Source organism: Mauremys mutica, chromosome 26, assembly GCF_020497125.1.
Source record: "Mauremys mutica isolate MM-2020 ecotype Southern chromosome 26, ASM2049712v1, whole genome shotgun sequence".
Lineage (NCBI taxonomy): Eukaryota > Metazoa > Chordata > Testudines > Geoemydidae > Mauremys > Mauremys mutica.
This window is the reverse complement of record NC_059097.1, coordinates 9,476,011-9,494,780: the sequence shown is the minus strand read 5'-3', so window position 1 is coordinate 9,494,780 and position 18,770 is coordinate 9,476,011. Positions and strand designations below refer to the sequence as shown.

The 18,770-nt window shown below is 48.4% G+C and overlaps 1 protein-coding gene across 1 annotated transcript in view; it reads right to left on the bottom strand.

Moving 5' to 3' along the window:
* The window catches only part of LOC123356634 (zinc finger protein 665-like), a 638,684-nt gene that overhangs the window by 53,054 nt on the left and 566,860 nt on the right, over positions 1-18,770 (bottom strand). Inside the window, exon 7 of the mRNA XM_044999990.1 lies at positions 14,134-15,412. Within this exon, the coding sequence (XP_044855925.1) occupies positions 14,134-15,412 (1,279 nt within the window). The remainder of the gene's footprint in view (positions 1-14,133; positions 15,413-18,770) is intronic.

Sequence of the window (18,770 nt, the reverse complement as noted above, 5' to 3'; positions counted from 1 at the left end):
TGGCTCGATGTAAAACAACAGCTGTTCTTGCAGTAGAGACGTATCTCGTGTATGAAGAGTCGCCGGGGGTGTCTAACAGGTTTACTCAGCCCTTCGCCGGTGGGTCACATTTCTACTGTGGCTCCCACTGCAACGTGATGGGTAGATCACCAAGTTCCCCTTTGGGCATCCATTCCCTCATCCCCGTTTGTTCTCGCGTTGCCGTGGGGTGTGCTGAACGTCAGTGATTTTTTGTACCATTCTCGCACTTAAAATATATTGGAATTATAGCAAGTTCGGTGTTGCCCAAAGACAGTCGGGCGCGTCGGAGGGATTCCCTCCTTTCCCATCATCCCAGCGTGTTTCCTTCTGTCTCAGCTGGGTAGAGTTTATCTTCTTCACAATCGATCCCTTCACCTCCTGTAGACGCCGTGTTCTGAGCTCTCCCTGCTTGGGAACCATGGGTCGATTTGTTTGATCCTAAATCAGACTCGTTAGGTTTGGAGGTGAAAGAGTCGCAGACCCGGAAGGAGAATGTCCAGTGGATCATTCTTAGTTTAAACTCCACTTTTTGTCTATTGGCAAAGCCACTTCCTGTCTTTTTCCTTCTGAATTGGGATTGTTTTTGGATTAGAAAACTGGCTGTTTTTTCGCATGATGCTGATGTTAAAACTTTCCTAAGTAACGTGACTCAGTATTTGTGAGACAACATGGAGTGAAGCAGGTTTCAAAGGATGAGAGGCGAAGCGGATGGGAGAATCTGTTGTCCTGATTCTGAGTCATCAGGTGTATCCTGCTCTGGAATTTAACTTTCTGTGACATCAAAATTGTCTTACAGTTCTGTGAGAGGTGGGTTTCTCTCTCGCTCTCCGGAAGGTGTTTGGTTACATAAATGGATATTGGTTTTGTTTGATTGAATGTGACCGATTTACCGGGGACTTTGAGCAAAATGACCACTTGGTAAAATAGTTTCTATTTATTTTTAATTATTATTATTTTTGCTTTGGCTATTATTTCACCCTGCCATGATGATGTGAAGAAAGTTCAAGTGCAGGTCAATCAACCTGAGGGAATACTCCAAGCTATTGGCTCTGCTAACAGAGAGAAAGAGTTGGTGGTTATAAGTCTCCACTCTGAAACTCTGATCAACAGCATGCTATAAACTGTTCATTGAGATCTGTTTAGATCAATGGTCCCCAACCTTTTCCGTGGAGCGGGCGCCGGACGACAAGCCGCCGAGGACCGTGGCCGCCGGACAAGCAGCCGCCGAAATGCCGCCGTGAAGCAGCAATGTCAAGAGGCGTCGCCACCGAAATCCCACCAAAATTCGGTGGGATTTCGGCGGTAGCGCTTCCTGACGTTCCCACGTCTAGGCGGCATTTCAGCGGCTGCTTGTCCGGTGGCCAGTAGGCGGGCGCACATGGTCCGTGTTGGGGACCCCTAGTTTAGACAGTTAAGCCTCGTCTGTGTTGAGGGGGTGAAAGAGAAGGAATTACCACACAAGAGTTCAGTCGAAGGAGGAAGCTTTGATTGGATGGGAGGTTGCAGTTTAAACACGAACAATCCTTAGGTTTCAGTATTGAAATAGCGACCGAGCTCAGCGTGGATTGCCCGGCCGGGGTGAAGTTCTCTGAGGTTTACAACTAAATGGACAAACAGCCTCCTGGGCTTCCCGTTTTAGGATTTATAAATTGGCTAAATTGTATTGGCTAAATTGACAACACGATTGCCATGCACTAGCATTGTTAATGCACTGGGTTTGACCTTAACGTAAGCGTGTTCGCCCAGCGGTTAGTTTAGTCATGAATACGGTCATTTCGTCTTAGTGATGCGTGTTCCTGATTTTTTTTTTTTTCATTTTAATAAAATGTTTAAAAGGGGAAATCTGGAGCCATTTCTTTCAATAAGCAACATGGGCTGGAACGGCCAAAAATCAGGGTGGAGATCAGCGAGTCCACCTTGAATTTCCATCTCAATTAACCCTTTGGTTCTCACAGGGGAGCAGCCAAAGGGAGCATCCATCTCCGCTCCAGCTGTAACTGGAGGAGCTCTGGGCATCACAAGGGAAAATGAGCTCCCCCTCCCAGGTTTTTGGGACTTGGGTGGGGTAGTGTGGATGAGTGAGGAGGGGTCAGTGAGGTGGGGAGCGTCTGTCAGTCGTGGCAGGTGACGGTGGCTTCTCTGCAGTCTCCGTCATGGCTAGGCCCGGCCTGTGGCCCCGGCTGGTTGACTGTGCCTGGTCAGGCCCAGCTGATGTTGAGGGTCTTATCTGAAGGGTTGTTAATGGAGGCGAAGAGCTTGTACGGTTCAGCGAATATGGTGCTGGTAAAGTAAATGAGTGTGTGTTAATAGAGCATATCGGGGCATTTCTGAAAAAAGGCAGAGTTAAGGTTATGTGGACAACCTTAACTGTGCATTTGCTGGATTTCACAAGTTTGGGTTTTGCTGACGTCGAGGTTCTGAAAGGAACAACATCTCACCAGGCAAACTCAGCTAGGCATTGACCAAGTTTTTTGACCTTTAATTAGTAGAAGCAGGGGAGGTCCTGCGTGCCAACTGGATATTAACCAGCTATTAAGGCCTACTGCAAGGCTAGATAGTTGGGAAGGAAACAGTGCAAATGCCCATCAGCAGAGGCTTCCTTAAAACAAATACATCTGTGACAGGTTGGACCCCCCTTCTGGGACACCACCTGATGTACTGGGATTTCACTGAGCCTCTCTTGCTGCACCGGCCTGGGTTCCCTCTCCATTTTGCTGAAGTAAGCACGCTGGCCTCTAGCAGCATTCACACGCAGGTAGGCCCGCACCCAGCTGCAAACACAGACTGAAGTCAGCTCGGCGTGAGAGGACTTCCCCAGTACTCCCCTTTTTGGGAGGCACACCCAAAATAATGCTGTCTTGCGCTGCATAGAAAAATCTGCACAGTGCAAGCTCATAAAAATCCGCCCTCTTCCTCAGTGTGAAGAGAGACGTGCACGAAGTCTTCCCCTCCTCCCCAGTTTAGAAATTACATAAACTGGGTTTAATAATAAAATAAATGCATTAACTACAAAAGGTAGATTTCAAAGGATAGCAAAGAGAACAAAGCAGATTACCTTAGTCAATAAACAAAAGCCGGACACTGAGCATAACGGCATGGAGAGGACACTCATAAACTTGCGGATGATACCAAGCTGGGAGGGGTTGCAAGTGCTTTGGAGGAGAGGATTAAAATTCAAAATGATCTGGACAAACTGGCGAAATGGTCTGAAGTCAATAGGATGAAGTTTAACAAAGACAAATGCAAAGTGCTCCACTTAGGAAGTTGCACACATACAGAATGGGAAATGAGTGCCTAGGAAGGAGTACGGCAGAAAGGGATCTGGAGGTCACAGAGGATCACAAGCTAAATAGGAGTCAACAGTGTGACGCTGTTGCAAAAGAAGTGAACGTCCTCCTGGGCTGTATTAGCAGGAGTGTTGTAAGCAAGACACGAGAAGTCATCTTGATTAGGCCTCAACTGGAGCCGTGTGTCCAGTTCTGGGCCCCACATTTCAGGAAGGATGTGGACAAATTGGAGAGAGTTCAGAGACGAGCAACAAAAATGATGAAAAGGTCTAGAAAACATGAGCTATGAGGGAAGATTGAAAACACTGGATTTGAAGAGACGACTGAGAGGGGACATGATAACAGTTTTCAAGTGCATAAAAGGTTGTTACAAGGAGGAAGGAGAAAAATTGTTCTTCTTAACCTCTGAGGACAGGACAAGAAGCAATGGGCTTAAATTGCAGCAAGGGAGTGTGACGTTACAGCCGATATGATTTTATAAAAATTTGCTAATGAGTGAATTTAATGTAACGGGAATATGCTTCATGCAAAAGGTCTCGTGTAAGGTATCATTACAAAGCTTATAATCTGAGTGTGGTCATCCTATTTGTATAAAGGTACCAGTCTTGTAGCTGAAACTAGGAATATGAAATATAACGCTGGGGGCCTGTTGTAATTATGCAAAGTAGGGGCCATTAATGGTGGTTTGGAATCGTGATGGCTCCCATTAACCGGGGAGATTGACGGGATGGCTGCGTTTGCGGGCAGGAGGAATGAAGGCTTGGGGGGGGTCTAACAGTGACATGTGATCATGTCGCCTGAACTGGAATCCATCTTTAACCCGGTGCTTTTCCAGTGAGGGGGGGGTGGGAACCCAAAGGGACAAAGGATTCCCCCCTTGTGCAAGAGATAGATAAAGGGGGGGACAGAACAGAGAGGAGCCATCACGAAGAATCCCCCAGCTCCCACCTGAGCTGGAACAAGGGCCGTACCAGGGGAAAGGATTGATTGTGCCCAGGCCTGGAAGGTCTCCAGTCTGAGGAAAAACTTACGGAAGCAGCTCTGAGGGTGGGATTATCTGTGTTCAGTTTGATTAGACAGAGATTTGCGCATTTTATTTTATTTTGCTTGGTGACTTACTTTGTTCTGTTACTACTTGGAACCACTTAAATCCTATTTTCTATATTTAATAAAATCACATTTTCCTTATTAATTAACTCAGAGTATGTCTGAATACCTGGGGGAGCAAACAGCCGTGCGTCTCTCTGTCAGTGTTAGAGAGAGTGAACAATTGAGGAGTTTACCCTGCATAAGCTTTATACAGAGTAAAATGGATTGATTTGGGTTTAGACCCCACTGGGAGTTGGGCATCTGAGTGTTAGAGACAAGCACACTCCTGTGAGCTGCTTTCAGGTAAACCTGCAGCTTTGGGGCAGGTAATTCAGCCCCTGGGTCCGTGCTGGAGCAGACGGGAGTGTCTGGCTCAGCAGGACAGGGTGCTGGCGTCCCGAGCTGGCAGGGAAAGCAGGAGCAGAGGTAGTCTTGGCACATCGGGTGGCAGCTCCCAGGGGGGTTCCCGTGATCCAACCCGTCCCAGGGAGGTTTAGGTTGGACATTAGGAAAAACTTCCTGCCTGTCAGGGTGGTTAAGCACTGGAATAAATTGCCATGGGAGTTTGTGGAAGCTCCATCATTGGAGATGTTTAAGAGCAGGGATGGTCTAGATAATACTGAGTCCTGCCTTGAGTGTGGGCGGCTGGACTAGAGACCTCTCGAGGTCCCTTCCAGTTCTATGAGGTTATGATAACACACTAGACAGGTAGGATGCAAATTAGCAAATTCTCACCCTGAGTGATAAACAGGCTGGCACATTCTTAAGGCACAAGCTGCCTTGGCTGTCCCAGCTTTTCATACACGGGCTGAAAATCCTTCCGGCTTGGGACCGTCCCTTCCCAAAGGTCGGTCTTTGTTCCTCCGGCGTTTCCAGGTGTCTTGTTGTAGGGAGAGTGAGGCCCCTTCATGTTGTCACCGCAAAAAAAAAAGCTTTCCAGCAACGAGGGACAATGACCTGTGTCAAACAGTTCCCGTTGTGTAGCACTAGCTCCGAGAGGTTTCTATTACACACAGGTCCCGGGGTGATCCTTAAGCTTGACGTGAAGGTGGCAGTTTTGCAACAGAAAAGCTTCAAAAACAGACTCCAACGAGAAACTACTGAACTTGAATTAATATGCAAACTAGATACCATTAACTTAGGTTGGAACAGAGACTGGGAGTAGCTCGGTCATTACACTAATTGAACCTATTTCCCCATATTAAAGTATCCTCACACCTTCGTGTCAACTGTCCAAAACGGGCCATCTTGATTATCACTTTTTCTCCCCTGCTGATAATAGCTTCTCTTAATTAATTAGCCTCTTCCAGTTGGTCTGGGTGCTTCCACCTTTTCATGGTTCTCTGTATGTATAAATATCTCCTGTCTGTGTGTTCCATTCTGGGCATCCGAAGAAGTGGGCTGTCGCCCACGAAAGCTCATGCTGAAATAAATTTGTTAGTCTCTAAGGTGCCACAAGTACTCCTGTTCTTTTTCCTTAAGCTTGTGTGCATTTCTTCAGTCAGCCACTAACATTGTCTGGCCTCATCCAACCTAGCACCTATGAAATACAGAGACACGGTCCAGCTTCAGATACAAAAACGATACATGCAAATTGGATAAACACGTTCAGCAAATCGGAACCGTTCCAATGAGACCTCCCATGAGCCATCTTGCGTGAAGTTCATCTTGGTTACATAAGCATATTTCCATGAAGACTATGGAATGGAACGTCAGAACATCCCTCCTACCTTGTGTGTTATGTGTGGCAAGAGAAAGTGGCCACCGGCTTCTGAGATGTACACAATTATCACCCACCTACACAACCGTAGAGTCATTTGCAGATGGATTAATAGCATCATGAAAATTGCCCTCTGTTATTTCTAAACACACATCCTGTAGCTGGTGGGATTTCTCCTGACCCTCCATCATTGGTAACATTTACCATGTTCTACCAGGATTGCAAATCTCTCTAAGGCTGGGTGGAATTTTTTCCCACATAATGCTCCTAATTTCCAGTGGGGGTATCCGGATCATAGCGTCTCAAATTCTGGGCTTTACCACATCAATAATCTGCAGCTGCATTTGCCAGACCCACGGAAAATTACTCCGTAGGGCAGGCAGAGGTGTTCGTTTTGGGGGATTGTTCCCTTTCCTCTAAAACAGCGGTCCCCAACCTTGTCGTCTGGCGGGTGCCAGACGAAGGACCGTGGCGGCGGTCGAGCATCCGCCAAAATGCCGCCGCATTTCAGCAGCGACGCCTCTCAATGACCTCGCTTGTCGGTGGCAAGTGGCATCATTGAGAAGCAGCAACGCCGAAATGCTGCCGAATTTCGGTGGCATTTTGGCGGATGCTTGGCCGCCGGCCAGGATGCGGGTGCATTTAGATGCCCCCACGGGCGCCATGGCGCCCACGGGCACCGCATTGGAGAATCCTTGAGATATTTCTCTCCTGCATTCATGTTATTCGCAACCACCTCCACATTTATACCCCCAATTTAGTCGCTCCCAAATGCTCCCTTTTTCTTCAGTCCTTGAGCAGTCTGGGGCCACCAGGAAAATTAATCCAATTTTTCCAGCCCTCATATAATGGCTGGACACCTTTTCCACAGCGGGTTTCTATTGCCAAGATGTTTGCTAAGGCGAGCTCGACAATGACCTTTTTCAGGGTGTGGGCTGGATTCAGCTCCAAATGCTTCTTCACAATGGTTTGAACCATATGTGCCCTAAGCAAATGAATTGCAGGTGGTTTCAAAATCCACATCTGCAGCTTCTACTCCATGGGGTCCCTGGAGGAGCCATTTCCCCATCCTATTAGGCTGCATAGACTCATAGACTATCAGGGTTGGAAGGGACCTCAGGAGGTCATCTAGTCCAACCCCCTGCTCAAAGCAGGACCAATTCCCAACTAAATCAGCCCAGCCAGGGCTTTGTCAAGCCTGACCTTAAAAACCTCTAAGGAAGGAGATTCCACCACCTCCCTAGGTAACCCATTCCAGTGCTTCACCACTCTCTGAATGAAAAAGTTTTTCCTAATATCCAACCTAAACCTCCCCCACTGCAACTTGAGACCATTACTCCTTGTTCTGTCATCTTCTACCACTGAGAACAGTCTAGATCCATCCTCTTTGGAACCCCCTTTCAGGTAGTTGAAAGGAGCTATCAAATCCCCCCTCAGTCTTCTCTTCTGCAGGCTAAACAATTCCCTCAGCCTCTCCTCATAAATCATGTGCCCCAGCCCCCTAATGTTGTTCTGACCTTTCCATTATAGTACAGTGTGGCTCCGTGCATGCCCCTGGGTTGATCACCTGTATAACCCACACAGGAAGGCCAAAAACTCTGCCCCGTGAAATCACTGAAGGTGAACGTTTCAGTCCGTGCAAACACGCAGACGAGCAGACTCACCCCTGCGGCGCCTCCTGCTGGTGACTCCTGGGAATTAGCTCGTTCCGGCTGCGGAGCGCCTTCTACAGGCCGGTGATTAGTTCTAAGCTGGGGACGCACCAGTTGGAAGTAACGGAGGAGGAGAAGGACCTAGGAGTCCTGGTTGATCGTAGGATGACTATGAATCGGCAATGTGATGTGGCCGTTAAAAAAGCTAATGCGGTCTTGGGATGCATTAGGCGAGGTATTTCTAGTAGGGATAAGGAGGTGCTAGTCCCGTTATATAAAGCGTTGGTGAGACCTCATTTGGAGTAGTGTGTGCAGTTTTGGTCTCCCATGTTTAAGAAGGATGAATTCAAACTGGAACGAGTACAAAGAAGGGCCACTAGAATGATCCGAGGAATGGAGGGCCTGTCGTATGAAAGGAGACTTGAGGAGCTCGGTTTGTTTTCCTTAACCAAAAGAAGGATAAGAGGCGATATGATTGCTCTCTTTAAATATATCAGAGGGATAAATACCAGGGAAGGAGAGGAATTATTTCAGCTCAGTGCTAATGGGGACACGAGGACAAACGGATATAAATTGTCAGTCAGGAAATTTAGGCTTGAAATCAGACGAAGGTTTCTAACCATCAGAGGAGTGCAATTCTGGAACAGCCTACCGAGGGAAACAGTGGGGGCGAAGGACCTCCATGACTTTAAGATTAAGCTGGATAAGTTTATGGAGGGGATGGTATGATAGGATAACGGGATTTAGTCAATAGGTCAATAACGTGCGACCACTGGTAATCAGTACAAAGGGTCAATGTTGGGATATTGTTAGCCCTTTCCAGAGGGTCTGGCTGGAGAGTCTTGCCCGCATGCTCGGGGTTCAGCTGATTGCCATATTTGGGGTCGGGAAGGAATTTTCCTCCGGGGTAGATTGGCAGTGGCCCTGGAGGTTTTTCGCCTTCCTCCGAAGCATGGGGCAGGGGTCGCTTGCTGGTGGATTATCTGCTACTTGAAGTCTCTAAATCACGATTTGGAGTCTTCAACAGCAGAGTCAAGGGAGAGAATTAGTTCAGGAGTGGGTGGATCGGCTTATGTGGCCTGCATCTTGCAGGAGGTCAGACTAGATGATCATAATGGTCCCTTCTGATCTTGAATTCTATGATTCTATGATTCTATGATCCGCCCATCCTCTGGCCCCCATGTGCCTCCCTGGACCCGGTGCCCTGTTACCTGGGGTGCTGCCCTCTGGCAGTAACCCCTTTCTCTCAGGGTCTCCCCTCCCCGGGGAACCCTCACCCTCTATCCCCACCCTGCCTGAGTATATAGCTACTGCCCAGTCTCCATCTAGCCCCCACACTCTGGGGCAGGCTGCAGTATCAGCCACTCAGCCCTGGCAAGGAGGGTTTGGACCTGCTGCCTTGGCCGACCCCTGGGCTGCCCCCTGCAACCCCCAGTGCCCGTTAGCCCAATGCTAGGCCGCAGCCTGGGGCTTTCCAGGCTGGAGCTCCCCAGCTCCTCTGCCTTTCCCCAGCCCTGCTCCACTCAGGTACCCGGTCCAGCTCCCTGCAGCCAGGCCCTTCTCCCGCTACAGCCAGAGGGAGACATGTCTGCCCCTGGCTTCTCTGCCTTTATAGGGCCAGCTGAGTCTGTCTGGGGCGTGTCCCCAGCTGCAGCCACTTCCCCCAATCCGCCCAGCCTAAAGGCTGCTTTCTCCAGCCACAGCCCCCCTCCCAGGGCTGTTTTTAACCCCTCAGGGCAGGAGGCCACCCCGCTACACCCCTACCAAGTGTGGCGTGAGAACCGTTAAACGTCTGCTCTTGAAATCTGGGTTGGGGGTGGAAGGCGACGGATTAACCACACGCGCGCGCAAGTTCGCTCGAAGGAGGAAGCTTTCATTGGCTGCGAGGGTGTCGTTGAAACACGAACCGCCATGTGGTGTCCGTACTGAACTATTTAACGAGCTCAGCGGGGATTGCCCGGCCTGGGCGACGTTCTCTGATAGGTTTACAGCTGAATGGCCAGCTGGCTTCCCGTTTTAGCATTTCTAAGGGTTGCTGATCGCTTGTATGAATCTAATAATCTGACTAAATTGATAACACGATTCCAGGGCAATAGTATTGATAATGCATTGATTGACTGATTTTTGACCCTGTGTTCACCACAGTAAGTCAAGTGATCTATGCAGTAATTTAGTCTTCGTCATGTGTGTCTTTGATTTTTTGGAATTTTTTTTTTCCAATTTAATAAAATGTCTACAGGGACTCTGGTGTCGTTTTTTTTCCAATAAGCAACATGGGCCAGAACTGCAGAAAATCAGGGTGGAGCTCAGCGAGTCGACCTTGAAGCAATATCTAAATTAACCCTTTGGTTCTCACAGGGGAGCTCTGGGCATCGCAAGGGACAATGGGCTCCCCCTCCCAGGTTTTGGGGAATTGGGTGGGGTAGAGTGGATGACTGAGATGGGATCGCTGAGGTGGGGAGGGTCTCTGAGTAGTGGCAGGTGGCGGTCTCTTGCGCTGCTGTCTCCGTTACGGCTAGGGCCAGCCTGTGCCCCACCCTGGCTGCCTATCCCTGGTCAGGCCCAGCTGATGGGGCTTATTTGAAGGGTCATTAATGGGGGGTGCAGAGCCTGTACGGTTCAGCGAATGTGCCGGCAAAGTGAATGCCTGTGTGTTAACGGGGCATTGCTGAAAAAAGGCAGAGTTAAGGTTGGGTGGGCATCCTTAATGGTGCATGACCTGGTTTACAAAAGTTTTGAATTTTGCCAACATCGAGGTTCCCTTTCTGGCCTTTGTCTCTTTCCCGGGCCAGGAGGCCACCTAATCTCTTTGTTCACCTTTAGCCATCCCCTTGCAGGGAGGAAGGGCCCCAGCCCTTTGTTGCCAGGAGACAGAGTGTTGGCCATTTATGCAGGCTGGAGATTTAAGAAAAGCCTAGGGGAAACTGAGGCACCCACACGGTATTCAGAGGAAACATTAAGAACAGTCCCACTTCGTCACAGATGGCCATTGGGAAAGTGGGAGGAACCACCCTAACGCTAACCCTGGAGGAGTTTGTTACAAGAGTGGGCGGGTGAGATTCTGTGACCCGCATTGTGCAGGAGGAGACGATCCTAATGGTCCCTTCTGACCTTAAAGTCTGCGAGGTGGTTCCCGTTAATGGGCGATCAGCACGTCCGGCTACGCCGGTGTGGTACCTGACAGGTGCTCAGAACGTATTTCAGTAACGCGCAGCTAGCAAAACTTCCCGACTTCCCACACACTCCAACAGGCTGTTAGTGTGCCACAGATCCCGACTTTTAAAACGATACCTTGCACGGCCCACTGCGGTGCAAAACAGGGCATAATTATATGACAGCAGGGAGGGGTTCCAGGGTGCTGCTCTGTGGCCGTGTGATTTCGCTTGTGAGTTTCACACAGAAAAACCATTTCCTTGGCACGGATCCGCGAGCAGTAAATCCTGTTGCGACGGAGCAGGGCGTGGGGAGGATTGACCTGGTAATATTGTGGGGGAGTTTTACTGGGACTGTATGCGTGGCTGCTGGATGGCGGTGGGATATCAGGAGGTGACTTCACTTGAGCGATGTAACCTGAGGCCAGGAGGGGTTTGCGGCCAGGTGACACCTTCTGCCCGGGAAACTGGACGACGACTGGAGGAGCCGGGGGGGGGGGTGCGGCTGCGTGACACAGCTGGAGGGGGCGTCAGTTTGGCTGGGGAAAACAGAGGGAGGCCCAGACGGGGGTGTGGGCTCCCTACCCCCGAAGATGGACCTGACTGAGACGTCCTGTTTCCTGCACCTACCTACAAGCACAGGCGCCGACTTCTGCTCCCGCCGGTGGGAGCTCAACCCCCTGCTGCCCCGCCCCGACTCCACCCCTTCCATTAGGCCCCGCCCCATTCCAGCCCCTTCCCCAACTTCCCCATCCCAGTGCAAAGGGGTGAGGAGCAGAGAGGAGACAACCAGGAACTACTGAGGGTGGAAGGGAGTTAGGAGCCGGGGGGCCAATGGGAATTATTGGCGATCCATAGGGACTGAGCTGGGACTGGGTAGTGCACTCTCTACATTCCTCTGCTGGGAGCAAATAGTTGTGAAATTCCCTCGAAAAGTGTGAGTCTCATCCCGCTCTAATGCCCAGTCTACATACAGGATAACAACCTACTACTGCTGCTTCTCCATTAGTTGAGCAGACAGAAGTCTGTGTGGCGGATCTAAAGGCCCCGCTTTGCTGATCACACACATCCATTTGACTTTTGAAAACCAGGAAATGCATAGTTAAGGTTGCCCACCCAACCTTAACTCTGCCTTTTTTCAGCAATGCCCTGTTAACACCCAGGCATTCACTTTGTCAGCACATTCGCTGAACCGTACAGGCTCTTCATCCCCATTAACAATCCTTCAAATAAGACCCTCAAGGCCTGACCAGGGATAGGCAGCCAGCGTGGGGCACAGGCTGGCCCTAGCCGTGACGGAGACTGCAGAGCAAGCCACCATCACCTGCCACTATTCAGAGACACTCCCCACCCCACTGACCCCATCTTACTCATCCACTCTACCCCACCCAATTCCCCAAAACCTGGGAGCGGGAGCCCGTTGTCCCTTGTGATGCTCAGAGCTCCTCCAGTTACAGCTGGAGCAAAGATGGATGCTCCCTTTGGTTCGCTGTGAGAACCAAAGGGTTAATTTACATGACTCGCTGATCTCCACTCTGATTTTCGGCCGTTCTGGCCCACGTTGCTTATCGAAAGAAACGGCTCCAGATTCCCCCTTGATACATTTTATTCAAACTGAAAAAAAAAACTTCAAGAACACACATTGCTAAGTCTAAACTGCTCTATCCATGACTCCATTAACCGTTGGGTGCACACACGGACGTTAAAGTCAAAAGTCCGTAAATCAATGCGTCCACAATGCTATTGCATTGCAATCACGTTATCAGTTTAGCCAACTGATGAAATGAATGCAACGGATCACCAACCCTCATAAATCCTAAAACAGGAACTCCACGGAGCTGTCCATTAATACGTAAACCTCACTCCCAGAATTTCAGCCGGGCCGTGCGATCCACACTGAGCTGTTAAACAGTTCAGCGCCAAAACCAAATGATTGTTCGCGTTTGAACCACAACCTTAAAGCTTCCTCCTTCGATTGAACTTGTGTGTGGTTAATCCTTGTCCTAAAACTTTGCAGCATGAAGCACCGTTGCCTATATTACTAACGATATAGACAGTCGTTTTAGTTAAAGCATTCTTGTTTGTGCCAATCATTTGTGAAACAAACTAGCTGCGTCCCCATTAATTTATTCCTAACAAGAACCAGTTAAGTTACCAGTGCTTTGGGTTTGAAAACCCGTGAGTTAACAGACTTGGCGAGCCACCCAGGAGTGGTGGAGAGAAGGGGATGATCGGTACGAATGGTTGGTTGGTTGGTTGGTTTCCTGTGCAACAGGGAAGAACTGCAGGGTAGGGTAGCGACCTGTAATTTCTCTGCGACACAGTCAGCAAGTCGATTTATGAATTACTGGAACTCAGGGCTCAGGCTGGGAGTCTGGTTAAGTTAAAAACAGATATAAAAACTCCCTAAAAATAAAAGTTAAAAATAATATTTTAAAACCGCGTATTGATTTTGTACAAGAGACTGGTAATGTTTTTTTAAAAACCCTTTTCCGGCCCTGGAACATCGCTGCAGCTCTGTAAGCAGATGATCACAATAATAATAAATTTAAAAATGAATGAATTAAAGGCAAAAATTAAAAAGCAATTTCAAAATAAAATTAAAAAAATCTCTCTCTCCAGCCGGAAGTCAAATCCAAGTATCCTCCGCATCAGCAGTGTAACTCGGGCCACGCAAGTCGCGGCAAGGGAAAAGCAGGTATGTAATAGTCAGCGAAAACGTCACAAGCTGAGGCGAAAAGCGTCTAAATTAAAACAGCAAAGGGGGAAACAAAGTTACAGCCTTACTAAAAAAATATCCCCAAATAAAACCGAGGCAGATCACGGGGAACGTAAAAGACGAAGCTGGGTTCTCAAGCCACGTTAAAAAAGCAAAAGTGGCTGCAGTTCGAAAAAGCCGTAGTCTGAAAAAGGATGGAAGAAGAAAAGAAAAACAGTTAAAGGTTAAACCCTAACCATGCTAGGGCAGCAGAAAAAAAATCGGTTGGCCCGATCAGAGCAGGGGTCCCCAATGCGGTGCCCATGGGTGCCCGCTGGGGCATCTAGGTGGCCCCGCGTCCTGGCCGCCGACAAGCAGCCTCATGCAGAGGTGTTGCCGAAATGCCACCGATTGTCGGCGGATGCTCGTCCTGCCGCCACGGTCCTCCGTGGCTCGTCGTCTGGCGGGCGGGTTGGAGACCACTGATCTAGCGCGTCTCTATGAGGTGTGGAGCCTCTGATGCCTAATAAGGTTGGAGCTCCGAGTGAAGGTTTTCCCGCACTCGCCGCATTCATAAGGTCTGGCCCCCACGTGGATTCGCTGATGCTTCAGGAGCGCCGAGTTGTCAATGAATTTTTTCCCACACTCGCAGCACCCGTAGGGTCTCTCCCCCGTGTGGATTTTCTGATGCACAATGAGGTTGGAGCGCCAAGCGAAGCTTTTCCCGCACTCGGCGCACGCGTAGGGTCTCTCTCCCGTATGGATCCGCTGGTGTTTAACAAGGCACGAGCGCTGCGTGAAGCTTTTCCCGCACTCGCAGCACGCATGAGGCCTCTCTCCCGTGTGGATTCTCTGATGCTTAATGAGGTCTGAGCTGTCAGTGAAGCTTTTCCCGCACTCGCCGCATTCATAGGGCTTTTCTCCGGTGTGGATTCGCTGATGCTTAATAAGGTCTGAGCTGTCTGTGAAGCTTTTCTGACACTCGCCGCATTCATAGGGCCTCTCCCCCGTGTGGATCCTCTGATGTTTAATGAGGAGAGAGCTGTCAGTGAAGCTTTTCCCGCACTCGCTGCATTCGTAGGGTCTCTCCCCTGTGTGGGTTCGCTGATGTGTGATGAGGTTTGAGCTGCGAGTGAAGGTTTTCCCGCACTCGCCGCATCCGTAAGGCCTGTCCCCTGTGTGGATCCGCTGATGCTTCTTAAGCGATGAGCTGTCAATGAAGTTTTTCCCGCACTCGCAGCACCCATAGGGTCGCTCCCCGGTATGGATTCTCTGATGCACGATCAGGTTCGAGCGCCGAGAGAAGCTTTCTCCGCACTCGGCGCACGCGTAGGATCGCGCCCCCGTGTGGATTATCTGATGTCGAACAAGGCCTGAGCTCTGAGTGAAGGTTTTCCCGCACTCACAGCATTCATGGGGTCTCTCGCCGGTGTGGATTCTCCGATGTTTGATGAGGGATGCTCGCTGAGTGAAGCTTTTCCCGCACTCGCTGCATTCATAGGGTCTCTCTCCCGTGTGGATTCGCTGATGCGTAATGAGGTCCGAGCTCTGGGTGAAGCGTTTCCCGCACTCACTGCATTCATGGGGTCTCTCTCCCGCGTGGAATTTCTGATGTTTAATAAGGGCTGAACGGTCAATGAAGTTTTTGCCACACTCACAGCACGCATAGGGTCTCTCTCCAGTGTGTATCCTCCGATGCTTAATGAGGGATGACCTGTGAGTGAAGCTTTTCTGACATTCGCGGCATTCATAGGGTCTTTCCCCTGTGTGGATCCTCTGATGTTTAAGAAGAACTGAGCGGCTACTGAAATTTTTCCCACACTCGGAGCATGTGTTGTTTCTCGCGCCTGCCTGGATTTTCGGCTGGGCTGAGGTTTCTTTGACGTATTTGTGAGGTCCCCAACTATTAATGGATTTATTCAGTTTCTCCCTTGGCTGATTTCCCTGCTTTCTCTCTGGCCTGTGCTGACTCTCACGTCCTTCTCTCTGCTCACGACTCCTGGAATCCTCCTCCTCAGATATTTGCAATAATGTCCCGGGTGGTTCATCTTGCTCAGCATCTTCCTGCTGAGGTTGGTGGTCCTCCTTCTCACTCGGCATCCCACCACCTGTTGGCAGAAAAGGGGGAGACCATATCATGATGCAAATTAGCTGCAGTGGAAGAGGCCAGAAGTTCCTCATGTTCTGGCAATCCCTGATCCCTAGAGTTTCAATGAGACCACTCACTGATTCTATGTAGAATATCAGGGTTGGAAGGGACCTCAGGAGGTGTCTAGTCCAGCCCACTGCTCAAAGCAGGACCAATCCCCAACAAAGTCTTTAATGTGCTTTCAATTAAGCACATACTTTGGTGGATTCGGGCTTGGACGGATTAGATTTTTATCCATAAATATCAATTTCACTGCAACCTCACAAACCAAGCAAAAATATTGCCGTCAACAATCAAAATTTCCAATAGGCAACTTAAGTAAAATACTGCTTGAGAACGCAGAGTTGGCTTTAAGGATACAGACTTTGTATATTTTGACATGCAAGGTTGAGAGTTCGTTTTCCCAGCGAAAAGACTTTAAACGGTTTGAATCTCAACATCTACTGCCATTAAATAATGATTGTCTGACTTCCTGGCGTAATTTCCTTCAACTGAAAACTAACATTGATAAACACTGGGGGGAAAAAGGCTAAAACTTTTATTTTGCACAATTATGAAAATTTAAAACAATAACAATAGAAAAAAAAGCTTAAAAATTAGTTGACATTATAACGTCCCCCTTCCTGCCCCAAAAAGGGGACGGGGGTGGGGGGTGCTTCCGCCGTGACATTCACCAACTCAGAGATCCCCAGACCTAACAGTTTACCTGCCAAGTCTGCATAACCATCTACGCAGCGTGTTTTTAACTTCAAAATGGCGAGCAAATGCTGCGCGGATTAGAAGCGGAGGAATAACAGTGGTGGCTTTGAGCCAGCGATTGTGCAGACAGGAGCTGTGCAAGCTTTCTCCGACAGAGCCCCCAACGAATACTAGTTCCATCCTACAAAACTCCTGCGGTTTCAATGGCCTTCTCTTGACCCAGTTGTGTAGGAGCAGGATTTTATAGTCGTACCAGAATTAATGTATGATTTAAAAGCAGCAAAGAGTCCTGTGGCACCTTATAGACTAACAGACGTCTTGGAGCATGAGCTTTCGTGGGTGAATCCCCGCTTCGTCAGATGCATCCAAAGCTCATGCTCCAACACGTCTGTTAGTCTATAAGGTGCCACAGGATTCTTTGCTGCTTTTACAGATCCAGACTAACACGGCGACCCCTCTGATGTATGATTTAATTATTTTGTTAGGGTTTTTTTCGAATAGCAAAAAGGAATGTTTTTTGGGGATATTGGTAGAAACGCATTTGATCGATTGCTAGTGTTTGTATTGATGTTAAGGCAGGGACAGATTAGAATAATTTTTAAGATTGATTATGGTTATTTTTTTGGTTTAGGATAAGGGTACGTCTACACTACCCGGCGGGTAGTGATCGATCTATCGGGGATCGATTTATCTAGTGTAGACGCGATAAATCGATCCCCGATCGCTCTGCCGTCGACTCCTGTACTCCACCGTGGCGAGAGGCGGTAGCGGAGTCGACGGGGGAGTGGCGGCAGTTGACCCCGCGCCGTGAGGACGCAAGGTAAGTTGACCTAAGATACGGTGACATCAGCTCCACTATTCTCGAAGCTGAAGTTGCGTAGCTTAGGTTGATCCCCCCAGTGTAGAGGGGGGGGGGAAGTGGTGGAATGGACGATATTTTCTCTCACGTTTTGGTGGTGGATTGTTCAGTTTCATGGGTAATCAGAGTAGAAGTCGCAATGGTAGAAGAAAGAGGAGAAGATATGATGCATCCACTTAAAGTGTCTTTAGAAGATCTATAAAAGCAGCAAAGAATCCTGTGGCACCTTATAGACTAACAGACGTTTTGTAGCATGAGCTTTCGTGGGTGAATACCCACTTCTTCGGATGCAAGACCGAAGAATCCTTGCATCCGAAGAAGTGGGTATTCACCCACGAAAGCTCATGCTGCAAAACGTCTGTTAGTCTATAAGGTGCCACAGGATTCTTTGCTGCTTTTACAGAACCAGACTAACACGGCTACCCCTCTGATACTTTAGAAGATCTATATAATGGAAAAGTTATGTTTATTATTTTTTTATATGTATTATAAATTAGACATTTCAGTTAAATATCAATTTTTTTGTTTTAAGGTTTAGTAAGTAAAAAATAGAATTTTGTATTGGGTTTACGTTAAGGAAATGAGAGGAATGTTAAAGGCTCAGTTTTAATTACAAAATGTAGTAAGGTTTAATTTGTAAGGCTTTTTTTTTTTTGCATACTATAAAAACTGCTGTATAGTTTTTGAAGGTTTTTGTAAAAAACTCTTTGTGTGAAGGCCACTGTTAACCAAATTTTCTTATTCACTTTCTCCACACCTGGCGTGATTTTATAGACCTCTATCATATCCTCCCTTCCTCGTCTCTTTTCCAAGCTGAAAACGCCAGGGTTTTTAATCTCTTCTCATACGGAAGCTGTTCCATACCCCTATTCATTTTCGTGACCTTCTCTGTACCTTTTCCAAATCCAATGTATCTTTTTTGAGATGGAGCGGCCACACCTGAGCACAGTATTCAAGATGTGGATGCACCATGGATTTATACAGCGGCAACATGATATCTTGTATCTTATCTATCCTTCCCTAATAATCCCCAATATTGTTACCTTTTCAGAGAACTATCCACAATGACTCCAAGATCCCTTTCTGGAGTGGTAACAGCGAACTTAGACTCTGTCATTCAGTACGTAGGGTTGGGATGATGTTTCCCAATGAGCGTTACTTTGCATTTATCAACGCTGAATTTCATCTGCCATTTTCTTGCCCGGTTGTCCAGATGTCGGAGATCCCTTTGGATCTGCTTTGGACTTAAACTCTCCTGAGTAATTTTGTATTGTCTGCACATTTTGTCAGCTCCTTTTCCAGATAACTTACGGATATGTTGAACAGCGCAGGTCCAATACAGACCCCGGGGGGACCCCACTGTTCATCTCTCTCTCTATTCTGACAATGTAACATTTATTCCTAATTTGTTTCTTCTCTTTTAACCAGATCCTGAGAGGACCTT